The sequence below is a fragment of the Anabas testudineus genome, chromosome 18, assembly GCF_900324465.2.
Source record: "Anabas testudineus chromosome 18, fAnaTes1.2, whole genome shotgun sequence".
NCBI lineage: Eukaryota > Metazoa > Chordata > Actinopteri > Anabantiformes > Anabantidae > Anabas > Anabas testudineus.
Genome location: NC_046627.1, coordinates 29740779 through 29767252, shown reverse-complemented (window position 1 = coordinate 29767252; position 26474 = coordinate 29740779). Strand labels below are relative to the sequence as shown.

Below are 26474 nucleotides of genomic sequence, written 5' to 3'. Positions count from 1 at the left end.
CTACACTTTATTGTGCCACCCATCCAGCCCAAACTGCCCTGACAAACTTTGAAGGTATAGTTGGTGTAAGTAATAGTTTGTGGCCGTATAATGTTTACTGCAGCCACTAGACCTCATCAAATGGCAATACAGGCTTGGCTGTTCTCTACCACTGTTTTCTGTTGTGTCGGGGCATAGAGACTGCACTGTGGTCAAGGTTTGCACAATTGAAGATACAATGTGTGGAGGTACAGGTGCTCAGTGAGGTGAAAAAGAGGCATTCCTAGAATCATGTGAGAACAGTGGGATGTCAGTACTAGTAAAATTAAAAGAATTACGTTTGCCCTTGAACAAGTACAATAGTCAATAGATTAAAATGGAACCTGTTTGATAATATTGGATTATTATGCGTAAATTGCACTGCAGCAACATTAGGTACAGGATTATATATGTCTTAAGGGACCACCACTGTCAATCTGTCAGGTTTATAGTAGCACATTGGAGTATAAATGTCTCTAATAGCTTACTGAAAAAGACAGTTGTTTACAGGAGGTTAGTTACAAGAGTGCTCCACTGCTTTAGCAATGCTGGATGTTGGACTGGAGCTTAGAACCACATGTACATAAGGAGTGGGTTTCACAACTGTGGTAAGAGGACATTTTTCTAACTGCATTTGCATTTAGTTTTATTTTCAAATCTGGCACTGTGGAGTTACCTTTGAATCTGTATGGCCATGATGCCTAAATGTGTTACAAACCGACTGACAGGGCAAGAGAGTACAGACAAAAAGGTGTTTATTATTCAACCTGGTGTGAAACAGAGGAACAGGAAACCAACAAGATGAGGGGATCAAACACTACAACAAAAACTAGATGCAAATAAAAAGTATCTGCTGAAAGAGACCCGAAAAAACGGTAACAAACAAAGTAAGAACAAACAAAGTAACAACGAAAAACCCACTGCACTAACGCATAGAGGCAAACAGGAAGTGGCTGGGGAGTGAGGTGAGACCAGGTGACAAAAACAAAACCAACTGACAGGGGCGAAGGGAGGAATCATAACAAAATGTGCTTTTACCTTACAATGTAAAGTGCCTTAAAATGACTTCTGTTGTGATTTGGCTCTATACAAATAAAATTGAATTGAAATTGAATTAAATTGCTCACATTCTAATGCACAAGAAGATAAATTGAATTCTGCATGTAAAAATTAGCATATTGGTGGTTTAAGCACAGAACAGCATAAGCAGTGTTGACTTGTTATCTCTAACTTATCTATGTTTAACAAATAGAAGGCGTGGAGGAAGTATGAGCGATCCTGGCATTTCAAATCTGACGAAACAGAGGCGGTTGGTGACTGAACATAAGGCGTGGTAGTACAGTTCAGCCAGTTCATTGACAGCCACAAGTTTTAAGACAGTATGGTTTGAGTAGAACTAAGAAGCAGTATTATTTTAACAGTTGCACGCTTCAAATTGATGTTGAATGTTACATAGATAATTTTTAAACACCTGAAGTGCATAGGACTAGTTATAGCTGAGCATGTGAAATTAACTTGCAGATTGTTCTTGTTATTTTTCAGTTTGTTGGTTTTTGGGTGGGGTATTTTGTGTATACATAGATAGACTGAATCAAAGTCTGCAGCCTCTTTACAAACTACAATCTTTTTTCTTTATATTGCAGAACTGCTGTTGCTCAGTCAGCAAAAAATAGAAGGAACAGACCTTGATTCAGTTCTCAATTCAAACATATTTCTGCTGGTCAGTGGTGTTTTTCTGTTTTTTTATGTAACAGTTAGTTTGAGCATTAGTTTATCTTATGCGAACTTCACATGCACTAACCTGAACTAAACCTTTACATACTGATTGAGCATAGCAAATCCATACCATAGCAAAAGGTACATTTTGAAGTCTAAAAATCAAATTTAAGTCTTGGTGTTTCCTTACTTTTTGGAATGTGTTTGTCAGTACACATCATTTACTATATACTGTACACTCATCACTTCATTAACGTGATAGGTTAGCATCGAAGGTCAAGATCTTAATAATGATCAATTTTAGAATTTTGTTGTCACGTACAACGAAGCGTGGACCCAAAAGCACGACTTGAGGCAGACTGGAGTGCGAATGTGTCTTTAATGGCATAATCCAAACAAAGTAACAAACAGTAGTAACTAAGGGTGCTGTCATGATTCCAGCCTCCTCCCTGCCTGTCCTTCCCTCACACCCTTATTTGGTCCACTTCCTGGTTTTCCTCTTCCCTGTCACATGAACTGTTGATTGGCGATTGCCTGCACCTGGTTTTCTCCTTTCCTCCATCTGCTCCATGTGCTCTCTGTTGGTCGGCCATCTTGGCCGTGACGTCATACCACCTCTTCCTGTCCGCTACCACTTCCAGTTCACACCCTGACCTCCAGACTCACCCAACCCCATCTCCTTTCCCTTGCACTTGTTAAATAAACCATTGAAACTTATTTCTGTCTCAGTGTATCTCTGGCTATGGAGTCTTTTATCCAGTTCGTGACAAGCGCTGCACTAACAGGCAGGAGAGTTCAAACAGAAAAACAAAAGGTAGTAACTGAGATCGACTGCACTAGCAGGCAGGAAGATAGTCATACATACAGTCCTTCATGAAACAAGTTCAGAGAGTCTTTCGGGAAAACCAGTAGATCGGGCTCAGATTGAGACAGAAGTGATCTCCTCAGGGAAGATGATGGACTGACGGGGAGGTAGTGGCGAGTAATGGCTTATGTAGTGATGAGGCGGAGACATTGAAACAAAGGTGAACCAGATGAGGGTTAATGAGATGTGGTGAGACTGATGATCGGGAACATGCAGTGGAAGGGTTGTATCTGATATGAGAAGTGGACCACAGATGAGAGAACAGACATAAACAGAAAAACAGAACGTGCAGAAACTGGGACTTTTTTCCTTTACATGTGGACTATCATCACTTGTTTTGAATACATTTGAAAATATTTGCAAGGAATAAAGTACATGTGAATTTAGAAGAATTATGATTCATAATTAAACACCCCTCGAAGAGACTTATGCAGTATGATTCAGATATTTATTTGAGATTCACTCAGCTTATTCTTTGGGTGGCTTGTTGACTATGTTGGGTGAACACAGATGCTGCTGTAAATTCATGTTTTTAAATGCACTTCAAACTAAATGTTGCTGGTGAGTTCTTCTGCTTTAGTAACCTGATCTGATCTCTCCTCTTAACCTGACAGGAAGCGTACCCAGTCAGAGGGGAGATAGTGCTCTCATCCAGTGACCTCCAACTGGTGCTTCAAGTTGAACGTAATCAGTGAGTATTTCTTCCCTAACACATCTTACCTGTGAGTTGTGAATATAGAGAGAGATTACAAAAACATCCACTCATGCCTGTTGTCTCGCATTTCTATCTCAACTTTTTATTTTTTTTTTTTGGGCAGTCTGTGCCAGAGAAGCTCAACGTTATTAAATGTTTCCACAACCTACACACTTTTAAATAATTGAACGGATGTCCATAGGACGTGGATGTTCTAGTGCTAATAATAGTTGGTAACACAATAACCCAAAAGCCACAATATGAAAAAAAACACTAAACAAATTGGATTTTGTGAGGTCAACTGGTTAGTACAGAAAGCTCTGTGACCTGAAAAAGACAGCTGATGTCTTTTTACACATTATTCTTATTATGGACAGTTGTTAATTTATAAAAGTGTGGTCATGGCTTCAACCAGTGTGAACTGATGTTACTGCTTCTTAGAATTTGACCATTTTTAAAAAATCTGTCTCTGTGATAATAAAATACTAAATAGCTGGAATACAACTGCTCTTAAAATTGCTTTTCTTGTTTGAATAGAAACACAAACAGAACTGCTGTTCCTAATTAGTTCAGTATAAACAAACCTAATTTGTTATCCAGAAAAACTCATGTTTCCTGTGGATAAAATCCCTGACTAAGCTAATATTAAAATGTTAGCTTAGCATTATACAAATAAAATATGCTCATCTACTATGGGTACCTAACTATTGGTTAAGAAAAATCTACTCACATGACAAAGCAAAGAGACACATGACAAAACTCATTAAAATAGATCTACCTACACTAGTTCTCTATGATTTAATTTTTATTGGATTATACATGCAACTGAATCAAAATCAGAAATCTATTCAAAGAGACAGCACAGTGTTGAAATGCTCGGCATGTAACTTGAACTGAAGCAACATTATGTTCAGGGTCAAATATGCCTTCAGGCACTACTGCTGTCAGTCTATCCAATAACATTGAAATGTTTAAAAAACATTACTTTCTTTGTCAGTGCTGCTTTCCAGCAGCCTTGTGCTAAGCTTATTGTTGGGATGCTTTAGTTTTTTGTCATTAGTCTATATAGCATAAAACTTTGACCAGATTAAATCAATCAGATTATCATACAGCAGTAATGCCAAAAATCTACATCATATTCAGTGCTAACATTTGTTTTATACTGTAACTCGATGGTTTATAGTTTTTTTGCTGGCAGCTTTTACAGTTCTTTTGTAAAAGCTGCAAAGAATAATCCAGATCCCTGCACTAAAATACAATACAGACAGCCAAAATGTTTTGAAGCTGGTTCAGATTATAATAATATTTTTTCACTTGTCAGAAAAATGACATTTAATGACATGTAGTCATTCAGTGGGGAAATTGTCCATGGACCCCAGCATTGGTGATTCTATTCCTGCTTCCCTTTAGCTTTATAAGTTACAAGCTTCGTGGTTTGTTGGTGTTGTTGAATTAGTAGTCTTGTGCTGTAGCTTTTTACTCTTGGTAGTCATATTTAAGCATCAAAAATCTTAAAAGTGGTGTTTATTTATGAGAACTATTTTGTTAAACAAAAAGTATTAGAAACCCTTGTTTTCACAGAGCTTTTTTTCTGCGATTGTCCAAAACTCGTTGGAAAAAAAGGGAACCAGAGTGATGTTAACTTCTATCATCCCCACTCTGTATTGCATGACAATGACTGAGTCTACGTCAGTGGCCAGCAATTCCGCTCCACAAGTGCGACTGTCCTGCTTGTCTTCTATCTCTGCCCTACCCACTGCTGATTACCTGGATCAGGTGTGTTCAGTCAATCAGGTCAAATCAGAAGACACAATCTTAGACGATGGTGGAGTGAAAGAAGACAAAATAATTTGGTATCTTCCAGCTTTTGATTGACTGAACACACCTGATGACAGGCAATCAGTATGTCGGGTAGGGATTGTGTAAAAACAAGCAAGGTAGTGTTTCTGAGGACTGGAATTGCCAGTCCCTGGTGTAAATGCACTTGGAGCCCCTAGGTTTTTGTGTATGACCCACATTGGAAGTGGGCAAAAGGGCACTGTTGGTTAATTTGGTTCATGTTCAGCAAAGATGTGGGCTTTTCACACAATATGTGGGCCAGATAAAAGTGTCTGATGTGTCGACTGTGAAACAGATATGAGCTGAAGCTATTTTGATATCTGGGATGGACCTACTAGCCCATATCTGTGATGCTAATAACAACAGATAACGGCCGCGGAACGGCGCGATAACATCCAAAACGAGTGTAGATGCACATTCTAGCATTTCAGTTGCTTGGAAACACCCTGACGACTTGGGGTAAGAGGAGACAAATGAAGGAACTGACACAGACAGAAAAATAAGGCACCCAAAGACAGTGGTGCCGTATATGAAACAGGCAATGATGAATGAGTTACAGACCCATACAGAGAGCTGACTGAGACAGTACAAAGGGTGTGGGCCAAGGAGTCACACTGTGTGATACAGCACATTTAGCTGGCAGACATTGTGTTTATTTTAAACTGAGCAATCTAGTTCCTGCGAAGCACACAAGTTTGGTCTGGACCGGTGAATGTAGGTTAGAGAAACAGGGGCACATTGCTCTGTTGAAGGAGGGGTTACTGGGAATGTTACTGGGAACTGAGTTTATTTTATTTACTGGGCCTTTTCCACTGGGACAGGAATGGAACATGTCTGGTAAGCACTACAGTGTTTGAAGGCCAAGGTAATCAGTTTACCCTTATTAGGAGGAGGAGAAAACACATGTGGTGAAAATGAGAAAAGAAGTTCATCAATAGGAAGAAATCTTTTTTATATAAATGTTGTTATAGCAGTATATCAATATCAAAGCACCAAAAACGCAAAATATCTCATTTAAAGAATATTATATCTGCTGTCACAGCAAAAAAAACAGAAAAGGTTACTGAGGAGAATGTGTCACACTGAGTCCTACAGAGCCTGTGACAGAGGCTCACGGCCGTGAAATTTTACCAGAGCTACTTTTGCGTTTCCTCACACTTTTGAATTACCTTGCAATACATGTTGTGTTCCCTCGCAATGCTTTGGTGTTTCCTCACAAGTTAGTTTTGTGTTTTATCTGGTCCGTAATGATTTATTCTTAGAGTTTAGCCCATATCATGCAGTAGATCCCCGCTGGCTGTAGCCACAAAGAGTGGGTTCACCCTCAGCTGTGGAAGTATCACTGTAACTCAGCGAGATGGAGAGTCAGTTAACTGTTAATATATAACCAGCAATGCCGAGGCCAGTTAAGACAAACAGTAGCTGAAGTTACGGCTGGGATGGAGCTGGTGATTGTGACTGTAGCCATATCTGTGCTCCACTTGTTATTATTGTGTTTGCTCAGTATATGAACCACTCAACTGAGTTTAACAGAGTGGTAGATCACCTGCAGCTACAGTGAATAACACATACAGCTGTGACCGAATCTGAAACGGTACTATAGATTGTGACTACAGATGTGTCTGTGCTTCAGGTGTTTTGCTTCTGACTGTACCTGCTAGTTCATGATGGTTAAACATCTGCATGCCGAGCAGCTATGCATATCTTTTTCTCTTTGTTTACTCTTTTAAAAGGCGTGATTAGCAATAGATGCATCTCGTAACATTTCATTATGTCTGGCTTCTCCCCTAATGTGTCCATTGTTGTGTAACGGCAGTGACAGAAAGTGTATCAACTTATATGTAACCTGACTGGACTTACTGTTTATAAGAGACCAGATCTGAGATTGGCAGTGTATTTACTTATACGTAATCTGATTTTGGACTGTAGTAAGATGGACGCATTAAAGGAGCCTAAAAGTCTGATGGTGGTTGAACATGATATGATAGAGTTAACCAGGGTTGCAAATCACCAGCATCACAAAAGTATTGCGAACGCAAAAGTAGCCTCAGAAGATTTTCACTGCCGTGACCCTTAAGGGGCTCCTTAGAATCTAAATGATTATCTGAGAAGTGACGGTGTGTCTACAGACTGTGACTCCTTCACTTCAACTAGTTTAAAGAGACATGAGGGAGGAGGAGAAGGAGAGAGGAACGGAATGAAAATGAGTCGGGACTGACTTGCACACAGATCCTGAGAACAGATTTAGTGTGAGACGGGGAAAGCCTGTGTGTGTTTGTCTAAGTGAGCATGTGTGGTGGGTCCTGGAATGCCAGCTGAAAGGCTGAACATGCCTGTGCCAGATAAAATTCCAGAATGGGACAGATGACATAGGATGTTTTGGTAGTGAATCACACACACACACACACACACACACACAAAACTGTGGTGTGTTTGTTTGTGCGTATCAGTGTGTTTGCTGTTGTGTGTATTGTAGAGCAGCGACTCAGTGTTTCTGACAGTGTTGTCTGATCGCTAACTGCTCCAGCCCACATCAGTGGAAAAGGTCAGCGAGGTGTCAGCTTCAGTGCTCCAGCTGATACAGCGGGTGATACACTAAAGCAGTCTGTTCCTTGTTTGCAGGAGAGATCTTAACTGTGTCTCAAAGCCATAATACATGCCCATTTTAAGCTGGTTTGAGTTTGTACACATTAAAGGGCTGCCATTAATAAAGCAGTAACTGGCTGCAGTATCTATTTGCATGTTAACATATTATCTATGACAACTACATGAAAGACAGTAGAGAACACAACCTTCCAACCTTATTTTTAGTTGCTGTGAAAATATTTCTTCTGTACTCTTGCAGGTTAAACTGGGACAATAAAACACTGTAAGGGCTGATGAACTATAAAAGCCTCTAAAAACACCCACTGGTCTAGTAACATTAGGGCTAAAAAGAAACACATAATGCAACACTCTGTGTAGAAGATTGTGTTAAACTGCTAGTCTCCAGTCTGAAAGAATATCAGATGTTCTTAACATGCAATTGTCTCCTTCTTGAATATAGGAAAACCTCACTTTTTAAAATCTAATTCCCAGGAATCTACTTTGTTGACAAAGTACACTAATACAAGTAGTACAGTACATTCCATTTTGGGTGTATTTTAAACCCTACTGAACCTGATGCTTTTGATGACTTGAATAGTGGGAGTACAAGTCAAGTCCACATTTGTTCCACAAGTTCCTCATATATTTAAAATGTTAAGATCTTGTTAAGTTCAGTTTATGTGCAGATGTGTTTTTACTGACCAACAACAAAACAACCGAAGAATAGTTGGGAAAGATGTAACATCACTTTTCCTGTTTGAGAACTGAACTGACACTGATAGTTGCAGTTTTGGAATATTTGACCATTCTTGCTCAAAAATCTTGTCTTGGTTGGTCTTTTTTCACCTTTGGCACAAAGAACTACGGATGTTTGTTCTTTAAGCTAAGGCATGAACACAACACGTTTCTGGGGACCTTCCGTGTCAAGCTTAGACTGGGAAAACTCAGTGGCATTTCTACACAGCTTTGATGTATGGTTCACAATATTTTCAACTGTGGATGGTGAAAGATCTAAATTTGTATGTTTTATTATCATTCCAGTTCCTCTTTAAAATAGTGTACAGCCCCCAGCTTTCATATTTACCAGATCAAGAGTACAGTTTCAATTATTCATAAAATGTAATGTTTTAGAAGTGTAATGGAGGGAAGGACTAGACTAGATTTTATGTGTTCACTGTGTCACTTGGTGGCTCAAGCCCTGAGCAAATGTTTCCCCTCAATAAGTATTTCTTAGAAAGCAGTACTATTTTAAACAGTGAAAATGACACTGCCTTGTAGAAAAATAACAGTTCAGAAATTGAACTGGCACAGTTTCAATTACTGTATCAAGAAAAGCATCTTCACATTAGAAGGAAAGAAAAATACTGTTGTTAGTGTTAGAGGTAACACTTTTAACACAGGTGACTATCTGTGCTCTGATTGAGCCTGTACAAACATATAATATAAACAAATATGTACATTATTAAAGACATGCCAGCATGGTAATCATCATATATTAAATATTGTTAGCATAAAAACAATTGGCCATAGTTTGCACTGGCTGCTGGTGCTCAGCAGCTTTATCTATTCGCCTCAGCATATCTCAAACACAGTTCAGGATGTTGGCGTTATACTTAAAGACCACGTTTAATTTAAATTGCAGATTTTCTGTTGAGGTTAGTAGATGAAGTGTAAGCTCTCTTTATGTTAATTAAATTCTTGATTGCACTGCCACCCTGGGATGATACGTAATGAAATGGGCAATGCATGCCATCCATTGTGCATGATGATGAGGCGGAGCCTTGGAAATGTGTCTAGTTGAGCTAAATGTATCACTGTGTTCCAGGCAGCAGACATGACAAGGTGTTAATTAGGACTCCAATCCTCAGAGAGTCACAATTCACAAAGACAAGTTTAGACGAAACTGCACATTTAAAGCACTCTCCAGTCAACAGAGTTTATTAACCCAGTTCCTTCATCGATTTTTCCACAGGAACTAGTTTGTTTGAACTTGGCTGCAGCTCCAAAGTGTCTCCACTTTAATAGTGATTAAAATCAATAATGAGCTTTGCTCTAATCCAGCTCTGGATGTCAGCTTAAATGATGACTGGCAGCTCCGAGCTAGCTACTCCCACCTCCTATTTATGAAGGAAAATCCCAAGAAAACCTCTCCGATTTAGGAGTCGCTTCAGCTGGCAGGATGGAGGGAAGAGTGAAGTGCAGGAAGAGGAGAAGAAGGGGGACAGGGGGTGACATATGAGTGAGTACCAGGAAAAGAATTGTCCTTCAAAGACTCTATGTGAGTGTGGGAAAGGCAAAGACACTGCAGAGGGTTAGAGAGTCTCACAGGAAACAGAACAAACCTTCAGTGAAAGTCAGTCCTGGACAGACTGAGGCAGTGAACAGGTGGTGTTGTTTGGGTGATGTGAGTCTAGGTCTTCCCGACCTGTAAATGTTACAGACTTAGCAGTGTTTCCTGTTTGGCATGTGCTGAGGAAGTCCTGTTAGTCCTCTTAGAGCAGCTGTGCTGTCTTGAAACATTATATATTTACCGCATTTCTGCATGCTTACACACACATGCCCTCTCTGACATCTGGTGCATGAACAGTACACTTCTGTTCACCATTGTGTTTGTATCCCTTGGATAAAGTGTAGTCTCATCTGTCAAGGTATGACCTTCTGAAACTGAGACAGAGCTCATCTAAGGCTCAGTCCTGCAGGGCTTTCTCAATTCACTTCACACCTAGTAGTCCAGGATGACCAATGGTTTACCCGAATCACACTTCTTCCACATCTTCAGACAGCAACATTATAACCTACAGTGCACATTGTTAACATCATCCAAGTTTCTTGTTTGAAATGTTTTAATTAAATCTAAAGCATTCTTCTGGTATGATTTCTGTAATTATTTATTTATTTTTTACTTTTCCAGATTCATTGAATGTATTTATTCCATTCTCTTGGTGAATTCCTACACACTTAAACATTTCACGCTACATGTTGCCATTATTGACCTTGAATGTTATTTCAACTCAGGCAAACAAATCTGATCTTCAGTCAATAGATGTTGCTTCTCTTTGAAATTGTACAATGTCCCTGCATAGTTTATACCAGATCCAATTTCTACACAACAATGCAGAGCATAACCTTCTTTAGCTTCACCCGGTATGGACTCACTAAATGCTTTATAGTGTTTACATATGATTGTGTTTGAGTCTATGATTTGTTTTTGAGATTTTTTTGTGGTGAAATTCCACAAAATGCACTTTCGTCAGGCTCAAGGACAGAAAAGCAGAACAGAGAGTTTCTGTCTTTATGGACCTAAGTGAACTGTGAATGGTGCACTGATTAGCATCAAGGTGAGGTTTTATTTCAATCTACTTTGTTCAGCTTCACTCAGCTTTTGCTTTCTGTCATCTTAACGAGGCTTGAAATTTACATTATAATTAGTAAATTATTCATCTTGTGCTTTCAGAAAGCATTTAGTTTCACAGCCATCACCCACTTCTAGTTTTATTTTGAAATATTTCTTGCGGTTTGCTCCTTTCTTCAATCCCCTGCACTTTACCACCAAATCAGCCTAATTGTTGCAGCACCTCAGAGTCACTGCCTTTGCCAGATTGTCTGCTCTGTCTTCTCAGAATCAACTCTCAAGCCTTATTAATTGATTGTGTGTGATTTATCTGGCTCTGACTCCTGCCTGCCTGACCTGCCTCTGCTTTACCCCAGTCTACCTGAAGTAAGTCTGGTTCTATTTATTTCTGGCTGTGTCTCTGGACTTATACTCTGCCTCTGGCGTCCTGTCCGACTGTCTGATTTGGACCTAGATATCTCTCTCTATGTGTGACTGTCTGTGGGATTTAATGAAGAACACTGTTTTTAGAATTAGGAGTGTTGGAGTTTGGATATTTGTTTTTCTGACTAGACTTATTTGTTTGGGGCCTGAGAAGACGTGTGTCTGCTTGATGTGCACTGTCCTCTGAAATTCGCCTATTCAGTGACCACATGGCAGACGCCACTGGTGGTACCGCCATCCTGTCTCCCGATACTTTCTGCCTGTCTTGCTTCCCGAGACATTGGCCTTCAACCACCATCACCAGCCTCAGTTATTCATTAACCTAATCCCACCTCCCTTGAGTGCAGTAAACATCATTAAACTGACCTGCCTGTGTCTAGCCTCCTCTTTGAGTTCAATATTCCTAAAACCCATACAATTTAGACTCCTTCATTTCTTTGACACTCCTTTTAGCCATCAGTTCAACAGTCAACAGATCTATTTTTGACCATGTAGAAAGATAGTATGGAAAATACTTTCTACCTTAGACTTTCTGGTGTTGTGCTGAATGAATCAACTGAAAGGGAGTGTGGTGAACATGTAATGAACATTACTTAGGCTTTGTACAGGGGCGCTCGACTCATGGGCTAACTGAATGGGACATTTGCGTTTCCACATTCAGCTATTTTGGGTAATGAAGTTTAGAATTAAAGTGCATGTGTGAAAATGACATCAGTAACGTGAAAAGAACATGAATACTATACAAATGCTGTTTGTTCCCTGCATACATCCGGCTGATTGATTACTGTACAACAAACAGTTGGGTTTTGGTATAAAGTACACCATGTCAAATGTGAAAATCAGCATCTGTAGTAGCACAGCGAGGCACAAAGGTCTGTCCTTTAGTACACACATATAGCTGCCCAATCATAACTCTTGTTTTCAACAGAATCCATTAACCTTGGTCCTGTGACAGGGCCCTAAGGGAACTGACTGCTTTCATCACAGCTGGGTGATAGAGCCAGTGTGACAACATGGAAGTTCCTGGTTGTCCTATCCGAAGAATGGGACCATGGCATAATGTCAGGTTGTGATTAGCTCTAAAATATGCCTGTCACATAACTGCTAAATCTATTATACTGCCTTTGTTATTGTTGACAATTAAGCTAGATATATGCTTGATAGAAGGGGTTACAATAGAACAAGCACAGATACCTACAATGTACATTTTGATTTACACTGTAGTGTTGGGTTTCTACCCAGTGGCAGTACCACTACCTGATGCAAAATAGTATCATTTAAGTGAGCCCAAGATTACACACATCTATGTTCAAGTGACTAATCTGTGTGTAGCTGAAATGAGACTAGGTTGGGGTGGACGGGTGGGTCTTAAATATTTCAGACAGACAAACCACCAACATTCCTGCTTCGAAGCATCACTTTGTTCTCTGACTTTAGCAATTTGTTGATTCTTGTAACTATGACAACAGAGGTATTCAGTACATTAGTAAGTAGTCATTTTTGCCAAAACCACGTTACGCTGACTTTACCTTATTTTTCTCTAAACCTAATTAAGCAGTTTGTGTGCCTAATCCACATATTAAATCTTCTAAGAAAACATGCATGGTGGAAACTTGCTGTGTGTCTTAATGCATCTTAAATTAAGTCTTGGTTATTTTTTGTTTCACAGTAAAAAAAAGTCTCTACACTGGGAGCTGCTTAACATGACAGATTAAACGGACTCTGCTATAAAGTGGCTCCAACAGGAGAGAGTGTGTAGACAAACCTTGCATTGTTTGGCTTTAATATAGTTAAAGATAATTCTCTGTTGGGATATTATTGATGAGTGACATCTTTCACTCACTCTTTTGATCCATTATTAATATACAAATAACACAGCTTTAATAAACAGCAGTTACTGATTTCGTACAATATACAATCAAACCAATGCACTGAGTGAGTCATCATGTAGCTTTCCTCTCTGCCATTTGCTTCTTGTATAGTTGCAGTCATGTGCTTCATTGATTGAGTTAGGTTGTCTGCTGCAGTGTGTAATTGCGGCCCCTCTTTGGGCCCCAGATGCTGTTTCTGTTTTCCAGATGTCTCATAGAGGACCAGGGAGAGCTGCATAATTACATTAACTGCAACTCTGTCACAGATTTGTTTGTTTAGTTTTTTTTTTTACTTTCTTTCCAGAAGCCATTAACCTAGTCTAACTCTACCTCAGTCCCATGAAAATGTAATTACAATTAAAAGTATTTCTATTTTGTATACAGTGCAGTATACAGTAAAAGGGCTGCATTTTAGTAGTCGCAGTGTTTTGATGTAGCATTTGAAACCTGACTCCTATCATTTCTTTGTCTTATCATCCGTGTTTCCGCTCCCAGCATCTTTCAGTCCTTCCTACTAACGTGATGAATGTCCTCTCTCTCAGCCCTCATATGTTTGTGTCTTGGAGACTTAGCACAGTTCAGTTTTTTCTGTTTTTTCTTTCAGCTTTACAATGAGCCACTTTTATTTTGATAACCACATTTTCATTCAATTCCATTGTCCCCTATATACAATATTTATGGTTACTCATCTACATAGTTTAGGTACAGCTTGTGTTGGTATGATCCATTATGATATGATTATACAAGCTAGTACTTTTGTCGGGGTATGTGTAAAAAAAATAATGGGTAAATAAAAGAAGGGGAGAGTCAGACAAGGGACAAAGAGAAATTATTAATAACACATAGTAATGGTTAAATTCTCAGTAAATGTATGAGCAACAGGATGATGTGTGCATACACATTTTTTTTTATCTGTTTTCTCATGTCTTTTTCAGTCAGTAGGGCAATGGGTCACTTTCTTCCTTACCCTCCTTTCGCTGTTACCTTCCAATATCGTTCTGCCACCTCTTGGCAATATTTCACTTGTAGACAGCTGGCTGGGCTCTCGGGTTTGTGTTGTTTCAGATGGCCAATAAATACCCTGTTTATACGAGAGAGCAAAAAGACACTGAGTGCAATCAGAGCGAAACTCAACACTTGAAAAATCTGGGACTATATATTGCAAATTACAACATTATTGCTGATTCTCTTTGCCTATGATTCAGAGTGACCTCTTGTGGCGGTGCAAATATAGTCTGTAGTTTCTCATAATGAAAGGATACCAGAAGTGGAAATGCCTTGCACCGTGACGCCTTCTGCTTGTACCTATTGTTTAGCAAATATCTGACCATTTCATACTGGTTGAAGGACTAGCAGAGGTAAAAGACATGGGACTTTTTTTTAACTTCGGATGATAAACGTCCTCAGACAATTAGATCAGTTCTTGTGTCCAAGTCTGGGATCAGCTGGTCATGATTTGCCTAAAGCCAATAACAACAAGCAATACCTAGTAAAACATATATTTTTTAAATATGTTGCAAACCAGACACAAAGCTTTCTTTAAGATGTGTCTAGAACTTTAACTTTCACCTTCATTCTGGGGAATTAATTTGGTTGCACATAGTTTAGAAATTAAATTAAATTCAGTTTTATTTGTATAGCGCCAATTTACAACAGAAGTTATCTCAAGGCACTTTACAGTGTAAGGTTTAAGACCTTAAAGAAAATATTTATACAAAAAATTATAGAGAAAACCAAACAATCCCATTTGAGCAAGCTTTAGGCAACAGTGGAGAGGAAAAACTCCCTTTAGAGGAAGAAACCTCCAGCAGAACCAGGCTCATAGTGGGCGGCCATCTGCCTCGACCGGTTGGGGTGAGTGGAAAGAGAAGAGAGAAAAGAACAGCAGGCAATAAGACAACAACAAGCATCAAGAACATTGGGCAGATGAACTGGATTCTGAAGATGTACAGCTCCAGGCCGAGGATACCTGCAGAAAAGTACAGAGAGAGGGAGACAGAGAGGAGGAAACACAACTAAAAGAGACAGAAGACACAAAGTTAATGATGTGCAATGGTGGCATTTGCATTGATAGAGGAGAAAGGAGAGAGGAGAGGAGCTCAGTTTATCAGTAGAGTTCCCCCAGCAGACTAAGCTATAGCAGCATAACTAAGAGATGGTTCAGAGTCACCTGATCCATCTCTAACTATAAGCTTTATAAAAAAGGAAAGTTTTAAGTCTAGTCTTAAATGTAGAGAGGGTGTCTGCCTCCCGAACCTGAACTGGGAGCTGGTTCCACAGGAGAGGGGCTTGATAGCTAAAGGCTCTGCCTCCCATTCTACATTTGGAAACTCTAGGAACCACAAGTAAACCTGCAGTCTGAGAACAGAGAGTTCTGCGTGGAAGATATGGAACTATGAGGTCTTTAAGATAAGATGGAGCCTGATTATTAAGTGATTTATAAGTGAGGAGAAGAATTTTAAATTCAATTCTGGATTTAACAGGGAGCCAATGGAGAGAAGCTAACGTAGGAGAAATATGATCTCTCTTGCTAATTCCAGTCAGAACTCTGGCTGCAGCATTTTGGATTAACTGGAGGCTTTTAAATGAGTTATTGGGACAAACTATTAATAAGGAATTACAATAGTCCAGTCTGGAAGTAACAAATGCATGGACTAGTTTTTCAGCATCACTTTGGGACAGGATGCTGCTAATTTTAACAATGTTTCTCAGGTGAAAAAAGGCAGTTCTAGAGATTTCTTTTATGTATGAAGTGAAGGAGATATCCTGGTCAAAGATACCTCTGAGATTTCTTACAGTATTACTTGAGGCCAGTACTAAGTCATCAATGGTGAGAACGTGATTAGACATAGTGTCTCAGAGATTTTTAGGCCCAAACAGTATAACCTCTGTCTTGTCTGGATTTAAGAGAAGGAAATTGGAGGACATCCAGGCCTTTATGTCTTTTAAGCATTCATGAAGTTTGACTAATTGATTAGTTTCTCCTGATTTCATAGATAAATATAGCTGGGTATCATCTGCATAACAATGGAAATTTATAGAGTGTTTCCTAATAATATTGCCTAAAGGGGACATATATAAAGTGAAAAGAATCGGTCCAAGCACAGATCCCTGTGAAACTCCATAGCTGACTTTGCTGTGCATGGAAGACTCATCATTAACGTGTACAAACTGAAATCTATCTGATAGATACGATTTAAACCACTCTAGTGCTGTTCCTTTGATTCCAATGACATGTTCCAGTCTGTGTAATAAAATGTTGTGATCTATAGTGCCGAATGCAGCACTAAGATCTAACATGACGAGTTTAGAGAGTAGTCCATTGTCTGATGCCAACAGAAGATCATTAGTGACCTTTACCAGTGCTGTTTCTGTACTATGATGTACTCTAAATCCTGACTGGAAATCTTCATACAAGTTATTGCTACGCAGGTGGTCGTACACTTGCTTAGAAACTATCTTTTCAAGGATTTTAGAGATAAAGGGCAGATTGGATATTGGTCTATAATTCGCTAAGACCCCTGAGTCCAGAGTAGGCTTTTTGAGCAGGGGCTTGACTACAGCAACCTTAAAAGCCTGTGGCACGTAGCCTATTTGTAAAGACAGATTGATCTGATCTAATATGGACGTGCTGATCAAAGGTAAGACATCCTTGAGGAGTCTAGTCGGGATGGGATCTAAGAAACATGTTGATGGTTTAGAGGAATTAATTACTGAAATTAATTCAGAATGATCTACGGGGAGGAAACAGTCTAAGTACGAGCGTGGATCTAGAGTTGTTGTACAATCCATGCTACATGTAGGGATGATCTGATCAATTTTTTCTCTAATAGTTATGATTTTATTTGTAAAGAAATTCATGAAGTCATTGCTGCTGAGAGTTGAGGGAATACTAGGCTCAACAAAGCTATGACTCTTTGTCAGCCTGGCTACAGTGCTGAAAAGAAACCGGGGGTTGTTCTTATTTGCCTCTATTAATGAGGAGTAATATGAAGTTCTAGCTTTATGCAGGGCTTTTTTATATATTATTAAACTATCTTTCCAGGCTAGGAAATATTCATCTAAATTGGTGCAACGCCACCTCCTTTCCAACTTACGTGATTACTGCTTTAAGCTATGGATTTGTGAATTGTACCATGGAGTTAACTTCCTCTGACTCGCTAGTTTCTTTTTCAGAGGAGCAACAGTATCAAGTATTGTTCCAAGTGAAGCAGCATGACTATTAACAAGATAGTCCACTTGTGCTGGAGTAACATTGAAATAACTGCCTTCCTCAGTGTTGGTACATGGCTCTGAAATAAAAGATGGAATCAAGGCACCACCTGCATGTCAGGGCAAATACCACAGGTCAAAGGAATTATCTGTATAACTCCACAATGAAGTTTTGTGGTAAGGCACGTATCTGCACAAGACCATTTCTAAAGCTTATTTCTAAAACTTGTAATTGTGAAATGGAAAAAGTATGAAACCACCAGGACTCTTCCGAAAGTGAGTTAAGTGTCTTGCCAAACAAAGTAACCAAACAAGAAGGACATAGGCCAGGAAACTCACTGACAACCCTGTGGTAACAGACTCATTGGCCAAAGTCTAAAATTGTTGTCACAAAAAATGGCTTGAAGCAAACAGTCAAGGCAATAGGGAAATGGCTTGGAAAAGTCTCTGACCTCTGTCCTTCAGTGGCCGAATCAAAGCCCAGACCTAAACCTCTCTGAACATCTGAGACCTGAAGATGATAGTTCTCAGACTTTAGATTCAATCTGACTTTGTATGAATGTGTCAGGAAAAATGTGATAAACTGCCTAATTCTAGATTCGTTTCAGATGCTTGTAGAGACTTATCAAGAAAAGTCTAAACTGTAAGTATTGCCAAGGGTGTTTCTACACAGTAATGAATTAAGGGTATTAATAATTTTGTAAATAGGAGATTTGAGATTTTGTTGTAGGGGGAATTTGGAAATGTTTTTTTGGAAATGTTTTTTTTTTTCCATTTTCCATTTACAAAACAGAAAAATATGCAGTGAAGGTTAGTGAATATTTACAGCACAGTTAAATGTATGTACAATTAAAATAATTATATGTAAAAAAGTAATAGGCTAGAGATGTTTCATAAGTCATAAATGTGAAAAAATACAGCAGAAGCAAAAAGAGTTTACTAAGAACAGTTAAATAGGAGACAGCTACTGTCAAATCAACAACATGGTGTAGAAATACTGCAGATCAGATAGACTGCAGGTACTAGGTTGTCATATAATTATGTAAACTATCCACGTACCTGACAACAGTAATGCAAATATAGGCAGACAGGTAGACTAAAGCCTGCTCTGTAACATCCAAAATGCCAGAATACTGGGGTTGTATTGAGGATGATAAAAAAAAGAACAAAAATCTCCAGTTAGAATGGAGATTTGAGGCAAGGACACCATCTGAACTCCACCTAATTCAACGCATTAATGAGTTGGCAGCAACCAGCCTGCAGTCATTTGTGTCATGTGTAGGGAATCAAGGAAAAAAAACTTCTGTTTGTATAAAAGCATTGTGCAAATCTGCCTATTGGAGGAAACTGTAAAGACTGGGGCCTATGAATAATTGCACATGCACAAAAGGCTTTGATTTGACTGTGTAAGAAGATACTCTTACGCTCACTACCAACCAAGTCACTGATGGCTTGAACATAAGCACATCTAGGTAGTTTTTATGTGGCCTGAAATATCACTGAGTCGAAGAAGGACTTCACTGAACTCCATTAAATACTTACATAGTTTTTATAATTTAAATAAATTAATTTAGAACACAGAAAAGCTCACAATTTGCCCACCCATAGTGCCACCAAGAGTTTGTGAGTTTTGAGGACGCAATTAAAATGCCACACAGCTTTAACAAGAATCAAACAATGTTTATTGTAACAAGGTGGAATGAAATATAATGGTTGAAATCACCAGGTATGGTCACGATGGTGAATCGGCAGCAGTGATCTAAAAAAGAGAGCCAGGTGAGTAATATTGTCCAAGATCAGAGAAGAGGTGATATAAGATGGTGGGTGTCAAGTGGAGTTAAGCAGGTTTCCTAGTGAAAGACAACATTACCATACACAAAATAATCAAAGTAATAAACAAAGCCTCACCATGTAGAGGATTAGTTCAAAAGGTGAGTAACAAAAAGTGTGGTGATCACTGAATGATAAACACAAAATCACTGCAACTGAGGCAGGAAAGAGGTTCCAAAAAACTCATGAGATTGTTCTAGCATCCAAATCAACGTCCAGGGAGTCAGGTCAAGGACAAAGAACAAGGAAGGCAAACAGAGCTCAAGGTCTTTTAGTGAAGACAAGTCAAAGCACACAGGGCAAGGCATGAGTCACAATGAATAGGGCTGGATAGTAGCGTGGAAGATAGCAGAGGCACTAGGGATGAGATGGTGGTAATAAAGGAAAGAGCAGGGCCAAGGTTAAAACGCTCAAGGTAATTAGTCAAGCTGGATGAAGTGAAGACGGAAAAAATGGAAAAAAATAAAAAGCAATGAAACAGGAAGTCAGATTGAAATCATGACAGTCTTCATTAAACAGCCATTCTTAGTGCATGGTGCAGATTCCTGGTAGCAAACAAACAATGTATTAATGCTTTTCCACAGGAGTCCTTCACTCTACGCCACTATTGAGTCACAATGTAAAAGTGAAAGAGAAGATGCAATTTAAATTTATTCCAAGGTAAAACTGGAATAAGTAGGAAAATATTACTCATTCACATTTGTAATAACATGAGTAACTAAACATCCATCAAGTCTTTCTCCACAGTATATTTCACTGCACAGGATCAGGATTCAGTGACTATTACAGAACAAGTCAATGGATTGTATTTAGCTCAGACTGAACAGCGATGCGTTTGTAGGCAGCAGAGATTTCAGCTAAAAATTGAAAGATGATAGGTGAAGAGTAATCTGACAAATTTTACAGATTTTAACAAAGCCAAGCTACAGAGATGTAGCAGTCTACCGTGATGTAAAACTTTATTATTTCAAAGAAAGTGTTCTTGTTCTGTAGCTTGCAATCACCTGGCTATTATGAATGATTTCTTAACAGTGCTTGTAGTTAAAACTTTAGTTGTTATAAAGCCAAAATATCTTGGCATAACCTAATATAGTACATATAGTGGCAGGGAAATAGCAATCTGAAGCTTTTAGCTGTGTCAGTGTTGGCAGAACTCTTAAGAAATTATAGGGTGAACAGGCTTAATAATTAGATTATAAAGAAAGGAAATATTTACAAATATTATAACATGGGTATCTATAATGTTATTTGAAAAATAATTTCTGTGCCTCTACTTTTGCTGCAATCCCCAAGGCCCAAACAAAGGACACAGCAGGAAAAGACCAACTGTCCTGTAAGCTGTGCCTCCAAAGCAAACCGTAAAATCCTGTCAGCCATCACTATGACTTAAAGTGTTGTGAAACCTGGGCTGCACAGAAAAATGCAAGATCAAGTAATGTTAAACGGTGAAAGAAGAAAATACAAAATACTCAACTGACAGCTTGACAGGAAGAGCTATAAAAGGCATGAATACACTGTTCCTGAAGCTCTCGTCCATCTCCCTCCCTCTGTCTCTTCATTAACATGCTTAACATGATCAAACAAGGATATGTTTCATTCCTAAGAAAGAATGTATTATTTACTACAAGGTACTGTTAATGACTCAGTGAAAACATGACCAACAAACCTGACCTTGACCAGATTTTGGTGTGTTTGTGTGTTATTTTCATTGAAACTGAGGCCTTTCGAATGAAATGATGCTAGGCCATGACATAGCCCCATCTTCACTCAAGTAGGCCTTTAGCAGAACATTTAATGGGACAATTACTGTAAATTGTTAGTTCACAGTGGGGAATTTCAAAACAATTTCAAGGTAAAGTGTACCTGTATTCACTGTGTGTCGTGATGAAGCCAGATGAAAAGGTCATAATGTAACTGCCCCCTGCAGAAAACAGCCTTCACACCTCACTCTTCTTATGAAAGGTATAGAAATAGCAGAATAGTTTATGGCTAAATTAAAGATGTTTTCCATACTTTATTCTTCACAAACTTTTCTGCCTGTACTTGGACACTTGGACAAATTGGTTTTGGCAATGGGTGGCCACTGCATAGAGGGTGACATAAAAGTACACACAGAAAGTCAGTGTTGTGTTTATAGCACATAGAGTATATTATTTTGTGTATACAACCCTGGTTTTGCGAAGGAGAGAAGTGCAGTACAACACCAGAAAACATCATAGCAAGAAGATCAACTGAAAGGAAACTCCCCCTCTGACTGTGAATTCTCAGGCCAGTTATCAGCAGTATTCACATGTGGGTTCATTTGGATTTTATTCAGGCTTTGTACTAGGGCGCTGGTATGGTAATGACATTTGTGTTCCTACATACAGCTCCTACAGGTATTGTCTAGTGATGTTCAGGGTTCCGGTGCATGTGTGAAGTTGTTTTCTTTGTTGTTGTCTGCAGTATTTGTACCAGCATGGCCCCACAGACTGTCTTTGGATGGCTACTGCGGATGGATGGTTATGATGCTGTGTCAAGTCATTTCAAGGTTCCCAGAGGATGAATCAGAATGACTTGGTGGTGATGGTGATGGTGATCTTCTAACTTTCACCCTAATGCCACTAACACATCCATTTTCTAGTGAAATATCTTAACATTTACCATACAAATTGACACAAATTTTGTTAAAAATAATCATGGTCCCTTTAGTGATACCCTTACCTTTCTTCCAGTACTAATGGTTGACTGTGGTGTTTAAGTTGCTGTGGAGTATCCAGACCGGATAAGCAGTTTCCATGCCAGATTCCTGGCAGTTAGTGTTATTGTTTTTGTATCATTAAAACCATAGTTAATTACCATAATTAAAAAAACATTCCTGCTGATGGGCAAGTGTCCTGTGTTACTGTTCTGCAACAGTCATAGCTATGATCAGTCTACAAACTTGCCCTCCCTCCTTATGTCCCACATGTACTTAGATGTTTGTACTACCTGTAAACTGTGTTCAGTCCATCACTTCATCCAGTGCAGACTTGTACAAACTGGTACCAGGACTCATATTGACTTGCTCTAGCTCAACATGTCCTGTCTATCCAGCGGAGCTGTCTGTACATCACAGACTGTTATTGTGTTAGCCTGTTAGCTTGTGGATATTAAACCTGCATGATTTCTGCTGCCTTATCATGTTCTTAAAAATCATGTACTGAGGTTGAATCAAGCTTTAAAATATACATACAGCATGTATGTATGTATGTATGTATGTATGTATGTATGTATGTATGTATGTATGTATGTATGTATGACATACTGTTCATTACAAGATACACAAAGAAACAACAGAACCATTTTTTCAAAACATTTTTGTAAATGACAACATTTATATTCAGCAGGTACTCAAGTTTACAAGAGAAATATAAATCACCATAACAACCAACTTTTCACATATCATTTTTTTGATATAGTGAAAGGTCTGAATTTTTAAATTAAAATGCATAATAATAAACTAAAAAATGTGTACCTAAGTGTCTGCACAGGCATAAAATAATCACTCAATGCCAGAAGAGATTATAGCTTGACAGAAAGGGTGTAGGCTGGTACCAGAGCTTTACACATACTCCTCCTACAATACAAGATGTGCACTGTTTATGAAAAACATAAACAGTCATTGCAGTACAGACATATGCTAAAGTCAATTACAAGGTGCTATACCTAAGCTATTTGTGTTCATAAAGAAAGGATTCAGTGCAGGGGTGTGTTTTAATAGATGGCAATAGTTTTTATGCTAATACCTTAAGTACATATACATCCAAACATGACATACAAACTTAATGTATTTGCATGCACAGGTATTGCAGATGACAGTATTTCTTATCAATTGGGAAATTGCTTTAGAAATAATCTCAGAAAATCAAATGCACGGATATTTTTTTATTCACAAAGGATTTCTATTATTCATAATGTGTTTTATAATCTTTTAAAATGTAGTTTCATCTGAATGGAGCAAATATTTTCACAGATAAGGTATGTTTTATCTTGTCGGAGAAACCCACACTAGTCTGCATGTTGCTGTGTGTGCAAACCAAAAACAAGTTTGCAGTCATATTAATAACAGCTTCTTTTAAATAGTTAGAAGGAAATGTTTTTATTTTTATCATCCGCTTTGCACAAGTCGACTGGTAGCTCTGTGACATGTAAATAAAAATATAGACACATCTGTGCAAAAAAAAACAATAAATAAGTGCCAGAGATATTTAGTAACTGCTTCACTTCTGCATCAGCGTATAACAATTTAAGGCCGGTTTCACACCACTGCTTTAATAATCCATATCATTTTTGTGGTATACCTCGTGCTTGCTGAGATAGTGTCACACCTTTACCAAGCTGTCAAAACTCCTGTATTGCAGAGAAGCGAGGCATCACTTCCAGGCAACAAACCGCTTTAAAGCTGAGGTATTAAAAGATGTTGTTCTAACACATACTGAAGAGCGCATTGGCACCTACTGCAACTCGGCATCAAGGCACCTTTAAAAAGACAACAGCAAGTCACCCACCAATGAAGTCGGTTTGTGACGAGAAGAAGGAACAACACACATCAACTTTCAGTTCTCACGTCTTTCTAGCTGTTTACTTCATGGTTCACTGGCAACATCAGTTCCTCTTCAAGGTTTTCTCATGATTCTGTGTTCTTCTCTGTTTTTACAGATCAACATAATGAAAAGCACTTTATAATATGCAATGTACACTTTAGGAATGACCACGTTTGAAAGGGCACTTGGGGTAGTACACTCTTAAAGAGTCTTTTCCTGTTAAAAACAGTGAAGAAGTGGCAGCACAGTTGTCATTATTTTATTGTAATGTTAACTGTGCTTTAAAGTAGTTAAAATTTACAGTTTGGTAAAGTTTTTGTATTATAACAATAAAATACAGGCCAAAGATTTAGCAATTAGTTACTGTTTGCACCTTTTCTAGAAGAGGTACATTTACAGATTTTTATTGTTAAAGTTATAGTTATAGTTATAGTTTATACTGTATACACTACATACTTTTGCATAAGCGTTTCATTAAGTTATTTTATTTCATAACTCTTAATCCTAACTATTAAACTACATTACACTACAAATGAGTGAGAGTACACTTGATGGACTGGAGCAAGAAAGCCTGTGATGTAGTGCTGGTTGCTGGGGTAGGTGAAGGCAACACTTGCAGGTCCAAAGTGACCACTTCTGTCTCTGAAAACAGAAGAGAAAACAAAACCTGACACATTTGGTTATAAGTAATAGTTTTCTTTAGCAAGAAATCTATTTTTAGCAAATAAGCTCAGTAACATACACTAACAGCTATGTTCATTCAAGTTAGGCAGTTAGAATATGCCATGTCTGGAGATGTACATGACAAAGGTTTATCTAAGACAAAATAAATTCAAGCTCACCCTGTAATTTGCAGGATCACAATCAGAAGTCCAGTGCCAGTCTGCAATGTCCCAACTGATACTAAAGAGAGATAAAAGAATATAACCATTCCTCCCGTGAAAAATGGTAAATGTTCTGCACTTATATAGCGCTTTTCTACCTAGCTGGTACTCAAAGCGCTTTACACCGCGTCTCATTCACCCACTCACACACCGATGGCAGAGCTGCTATGCAGCTGACCTGACTCACCGGGGGCAACTAGGGGTTCAGTATCTTTCCCAAGGACACTTTGCCACAGCCACCCCAAGTGGCTGCGGCAAAAAGAATGAAATGAATGAAAGTGTTTTAGTCTGTATCAATTTGTCTCACCATTTAGCAATTTTTAAGATCAATACTTCTCAAAACAAAACAAAAAACAAAAGCCAATTACCTATTAATCTGAAGGATGAAGATGGGTGAAAAATTCAAACTGGATTGTTGACTAAAGCACGTGGGCTCACTTGATGTGAGTTGCTTATGTTCCCAAGATGCATTGCAAAAAATATTGTAAAATACTGTTTTCTCTCCTCAAGTATTAATACTGTGAAATACTGTTATAAGGCTTTTCACAAAAAAAAAATAAAAAAAAAACAGCAATGTACTGCATTTAAGGATTACAGAAATATACTGTTGAAGTTTTTAAGTAACAGCAAAGTCTAAGAGTTTAGATTTGCTAGGTTGGTTGTGTGTTTACAATAGTGGAGTAGTCAGTAAGAGGATGTGGAGAAACCATGGTAAGGCAGTGCTATTATAGACAGAAAAATAATATTTAACCTCCTAATTGGGGGGCCTTAGGGCTTAAAAAAGTATATTATTAAGTGAATGTATCTCTGCAACCACAAGGTCTATTTCAATACTTTTGGTGTCATAGTAAAGGGAAAAGATGTGATGTGTTGTTGGATGTCTAAATAACAAGCTATGGGTTACTGGTGAAGAGTAAATAAAGGTAACACACAGCATAAATTTAAAGTTTTAAAAACACACCTAGTGATTAGTGCATTGATTCGCACTGTGTTTGTGAAATGCTTTTCAGGGTCCCTTAATTGGGGGACTTGCTTGTCTGCAGCAGGGAACACAATGGGATGAGCGTTCTACCTTGAGCTGCTTGAGAATATTTGTAGATAGTTGTCTTTTGACAGTATTGTACTAAGCATGGAGCAAAAGGGAAACAGAAATAGCTGGTGCCCAACAGTTGTACAGTATACAATACAAATTCTGGATATTATTTTGTTCAGTTGTCCATTTTGACAGTGGACACAGCATAAGCATTTGTGGGTTGTTGTGTGTCCAGATCCCTGCTTTAAGGATTTGATGGCCAATGAGTAATGTTGGTTTTGTTCTGTTTGTTGCTACTTCCTGCACTTTCTGCTATCCAAGGTCTGTTCCTCCTGCTCTCGCTTATCGATGTGTGTTGACATTCAAAAGTAAGGAGACACCATAGAAAATACTGTTACTGTCAAAGGAGTTGTGTCTTTATGTTTTTCATAGTATTCCTTACCATGCCCTTTGTGTGTGAATTGCTAGAGAAATCTTTTTAAAGGTCATTAAGCTTTGTTACTCACCTGTTTTACTACAGTCAGTCAGATTCCTAGGTGTATTACAGATATTTTCCTTAACTAACACTGGGTATTCATGTACAGAC

At 38.5% G+C, this 26474-nt stretch overlaps 1 protein-coding gene across 1 annotated transcript in view; it reads left to right on the top strand.

Moving 5' to 3' along the window:
- The window catches only part of adam19a (ADAM metallopeptidase domain 19a), a 133725-nt gene that overhangs the window by 43873 nt on the left and 63378 nt on the right, over window positions 1-26474 (top strand). The window contains exon 3 of the mRNA XM_026353444.2: window positions 3214-3290. Within this exon, the coding sequence (XP_026209229.1) occupies window positions 3214-3290 (77 nt within the window). The remainder of the gene's footprint in view (window positions 1-3213; window positions 3291-26474) is intronic.